General features: G+C 31.6%; 1 protein-coding gene across 1 annotated transcript; it reads left to right on the forward strand.

Moving 5' to 3' along the window:
* The first annotated feature begins 3,189 nt into the window (after window positions 1-3,189).
* On the forward strand, window positions 3,190-4,637 carry LOC9299872. The gene is made up of 4 exons (XM_002863750.2): window positions 3,190-3,772; window positions 3,868-3,932; window positions 4,045-4,257; window positions 4,335-4,637. Exons 1-4 carry the CDS (start codon window positions 3,223-3,225, stop codon window positions 4,635-4,637), a joined length of 1,131 nt encoding a protein of 376 aa, XP_002863796.2. The 5' UTR covers window positions 3,190-3,222.
* The last annotated feature ends 17 nt before the right edge of the window (window positions 4,638-4,654 follow it).

The raw sequence follows: 4,654 nt of genomic DNA on the forward strand, positions 1-4,654 counted from the left end.
CGCGTTTTCAACGTTTTCCATCTCCGTGACGCAATGATCCTGTGTGACGACTGCGTCTAAGTGATACCTTTGGAAGAACTTGTATCTCAAGTCAATACTCTATAAGAGCTTTACTCAGAAAATTTTCTGAAGTCGTTCAGTTGAACGGGGTCATATGACATGTCCTGATATGAGAGACGACCCGAAATATTCGCTTAGGCATTCTTTACTAAAAACAGCGACGTCCATCACAATTCAACGACGAGTAAAAATATTGAACGCACAAAAGTATATCCCAACATGTGTAAACATAAGCTAAAAAAATTCAAAGAGATAAGAGAGGAATGTGACTTGGCCCAAAAAACATTTATTTGCCTCTTTGTCAACAACGGTTCACTGATTAATTAAAGAGCTACTAGGCTAAATGGCTAATACTAGAAGAAAGAAAAAATAAAAAAAAATACCGAAGATGAGAAAGATTAAAACCAGGGGAAGATCTATATATAAATTATAAAGTAGTGTGTAGTCACTAGCCTTTAATGAAGTTATTAGAGCATTTAATTACATATTATGATCTCTGATTTACTTTGATTAATTAAACTAGAAACAATATACGCATTAATACACTATATTTTGTACTACTCCTTCGGTTTCAAAATGTAAAATGTTTTGAAAGTTAGCACAAAGATTAAGAAAATTTGTGCTTTTAACCAAAATATTATTTTTAATAAAAACACTTGATGAAAGCTAATGAAATGAAACAATTATTTAATTCCTTTTAAACTATTAAGATAAATTATTTTTTATTATTTTTTATATGGGGATGTGTAAACATCTTATATTTTAAAATAAAATAAAAATTTCAAAACATCTTATATTTTGAAAACGGAAGGAGTACTTTTTATACATTGTTTTTTTAATTGACAACTTTTACATACAGTGCTAAGTGTTTACTTTATTTCTTTTTGAAGATTTGTAAATTTTAACCCAAAAAAAACTATATATAATCTTTTAAAAGTACTATATTTTTTATGTATATGCTCTATGACAATAATTTTTGAAAATATAAAATTGAGTTGTCAAAAAAATAACACTAATTAGTGGTAAAAAACGATGAGAAAGTTAAAAGGTGTGGTTCGATAAATTTTTGGGCTATATACCGTAAATCGGAAATTAGCACTATTAAATTTTTTTAAAACAAGTATAAAAAACTATAAAAAAACTTTAATATTTATTTTTTTTCAACAATACTTTAATATTTTCATTCACTTAATTTTTAAAGAAATATCAAATGGGGCAAGGCCCAAATGTTGAAGCATAATATCACCTTTTAGCAATCGTTAATACACTTATTTTATGTATATGATTACTATATGATACTATGTTTGTTAATGTAATTTTGATTTGATATCAATGATAATGTTTAGCCGTAAAAAAATATTTACTGTTAATATAATTTTTTAGAAAATATTTAATCAAAATGTTCCACAGAAAATAAAACATTTCTGCTCATCAAGGAGATTTGGGACCATGCTCCATTTCCTTTATGCTCATGTGCATTTTTAAGATCAAATTCTTGTGCTCAAAATATTGATCTACTGCATAGCTTGAATCAAAACCAAGGAAAGGATGTGAGTTTATTCCCTTTTATTGATTGGCGTATCTGGAAAATGAGGAATGAGTTGCTTTTCAATAACAAAAAATGGTCTATTTCAGATACTACTAATAAGGCTATAATAGACCAGCAACAATGGCAAGAAAGCTTGAAATTCAATGAAGAGAATTCACGGCTAAGTCCAGGCTATAATCATCATCAAAAGCCTAAAGAGCTTTTGGATGCAAGGACTGAACTTAGAAATATTATTAAACAAACTCATGACTATTGTTGCTTTGTTGATGGATCTTGGACCTCTTCAACTGAATGTGCATGTATAGGATGGCTTCTTTACAACAATAACGCTCAATTCGCTCTTAGAGGCATGGCATCCATCAATCCGATGCCCACTGCTTTGGAAGCAGAAGCTGAAGTCCTGCGAACAGCAATGATACATATGAAGAGGCTTGGATATAAAAAGGTAACATCAACTCTATTCCATAACATCAAACGTATCCAGAAGCATTGGTGGGAGCATTCCTCTATATCGATGTACCTCCAAGATATCCTCCGACTTACACAAGATTATGATCAAGTTACTTTTTCTAAAATCCCACGTGTTGTTAACTTTGTCGCAGATAATTTAGCTAAAAATGCTAGATTAAATAGTATAGGACTTGTAATCTCATGGAATGATGTATCCTAATTTTGATAGGGAAAATCACATTTTTAACCCTCAAAGTGTAACTGGGAAGCACTTTAAACCTTGAGAGAATTCTACTAACACTATAAACCACCAAGATTGTTTTACTGACACTTTAAACCTCCAAACTAACTTTTCTGTTTGTAAAGCTATAAAAAATGATGGAACAATCAATTTATATTTTTTTAATATATATTTATATAATTTAATTTAAATTTTAATTAATTTTATTATTTAATACAAATATACAATTAATAAAAATCTATAAAAACAAAAAAAAAACTTTATTTTCTTCGTTTAGTCACTTTCCGACCATGAAATTTCTTGATAAACTCTTTGAAACAATCTTTTAGACTGATCCATAAGCGTCTTCACTCTCTCTACTAGATAAATTAGAATATCATAATACCAATTGAATAAAAAAATGGTGAACACATACAATAAACTGAATAAAATTTTGAAAAATTGTGTTCGGACGTTGAATAGTCAAAGATGATAATTTTTATTTTTTATTTTTTTATTTATCGTAAAAATTGTAATAAATAATAAAATTAATTAAAATTTAAATTAAATTAAATAAATATATGTTAAACAAACATAAATTGATTTTTCCATCATTTTTTATGGCTTTGCAAACAGAAAAACTAGTTTAGAGGTTTAAAGTGTTAGTAAAACAATCTTGGTGGTTTATAGTGTTAGTAGAATTCTTTCGAGGTTTAAAGTGCTACCCAGTTACACTCTGAAGGTTAAAAATGTGATTTTCCCAATTTTGATATAATGGAAATTGCCGACAAAAAAAAGAAAAAGGAAAATATTTAATCAATTTAACTTAAAAATATATTAAAAATTAAATGCTAATTTCATCCCAAATTTTAATCGGGACAATTTTAGTCATATATGCTAATTAAAAATTATGAAAGTGACTCTAGGGTTTTGAAACCCAACCATGAGCAGGTGTTTTTCGGTTGATTGGGGCTTTAGAAATGGTTTATTTCGGGTGATTTTTGGCTTGGAGAAAGGATTCGTGGTGATTGTCTTTCTACGGGATTTGGATTGGCTCTGTTCTAGGCAAGTGAAGATTTCTTTTCATTTGGTATTCAGAGGGTTGGAATCTCGGATTAATCAGTTGAGGATTTCACAGATCTATCGATTTGGCGAGTTAAAGTGGATTTGTTTCAAGGATTCGTCATATCTCTTGATTACGGATGGTAATTCGGAAATCTTTAGGTGGAGTTTTGGAAAACTTATTTTCAAAATCTCGATTGATGGATTTTCCTCTGCTAAAAGTGGTTATGGCGAGACATTGGTTGGTGCCAGATTGGACCAGTTGGAAGAATCTATGTCTGATCTCGTTTTGATTCAGATGCGAAGGCGGTTAGGAGGCTGTGATTTGGGGATCGGTATGAGGATAGCTGTGATCAAGGTTTTGAATATTGGAAACTTTAAATCAAGCAAGATCGTAGAGATTGTATGGTTGGTAGTGGGCTCCAAAAATGGTAAGAGTAGAGATTCTTATCAATCTCGATCTCTTCTCTTATTCCTTTTAATGGTTATGATTTGGTACAATGTTTTGATTTCATTGGAAATTAAGGAACTATTGAGGATTCGCGTTTTATGGTGTATGATCTGTGGAGATTCAAAAATAATTCTTTCGTGGTGCCTCTATAAAAAGACTTGTATTATTCACTCGTCTATTATCACTTTGTTTTATCAATTTACAGCAGATAAAGAAACTGAATTTCTGTCTTCACGTCTCTTTTTGTCTCAGTTTCTCAATTTGGTTCATATGGCTCAACTAGCGTTGAACAAAGGCAAGGCTGCGATGGTACGCACAGAAGTGGTGAAGATTTCGGGTTCTATTTTGTCTCAAAGGATCCAACAATTTTCTCTTACTCTTATTGGGAGGTTGATGAATCCGAGTGTCCAAAGGATGAATTCTCTGGTGGCGAATATGCCAAAAATCTGGAAACTTGAAGATAAGGTGACTGGGCTGACTTAGGGAAAGGTATATTTCAGTTTAATTTTCAAGCTGAAGAGGACTTGAATGGTGTCTTGCAGAATGTTCCATATCACTTTGATGGATGGATGGTTGCTTTGGTTAGGTGGGAACCTATAATCTCAGCTACGTATCCGTCGGCCATAAACTTTTGGGTAAAAGTTTCTGGCCTCCCAATGCACCTGTGGGAGGAAGCAACACTAAAGGCTATCGGGAAAAAAATAGGAATAATCCGAGATCTTGACGTGGATTCAGGAAGCATCTACGTCACAGTAAATGCTTCATCCTCTTGTGTTTCAAATTGGTGGTACCCTTTGATACAGGTGATGAGGTGGTGGCCTCTCTGGATTATGAGAAATTGGTAAATTTCTGTCAACATTGT

The sequence above is a fragment of the Arabidopsis lyrata genome (assembly GCF_000004255.2).
Source record: "Arabidopsis lyrata subsp. lyrata unplaced genomic scaffold ARALYscaffold_8, whole genome shotgun sequence".
NCBI lineage: Eukaryota > Viridiplantae > Streptophyta > Magnoliopsida > Brassicales > Brassicaceae > Arabidopsis > Arabidopsis lyrata.

What these genes read in the sequence shown, in the direction of transcription:
- LOC9299872 (XM_002863750.2), top strand. Translation starts at nt 3,223, where the DNA reads ATGAGCAGGTGTTTTTCGGTTGATTGGGGCTTTAGAAATGGTTTATTT. An exon ending in GGTAGTGGGCTCCAAAAATG is followed by an intron (nt 3,773 to 3,867) that starts GTAAGAGTAGAG and finishes TTGGAAATTAAG; the next exon opens with GAACTATTGAGGATTCGCGT. An exon ending in TCAAAAATAATTCTTTCGTG is followed by an intron (nt 3,933 to 4,044) that starts GTGCCTCTATAA and finishes TTTTTGTCTCAG; the next exon opens with TTTCTCAATTTGGTTCATAT.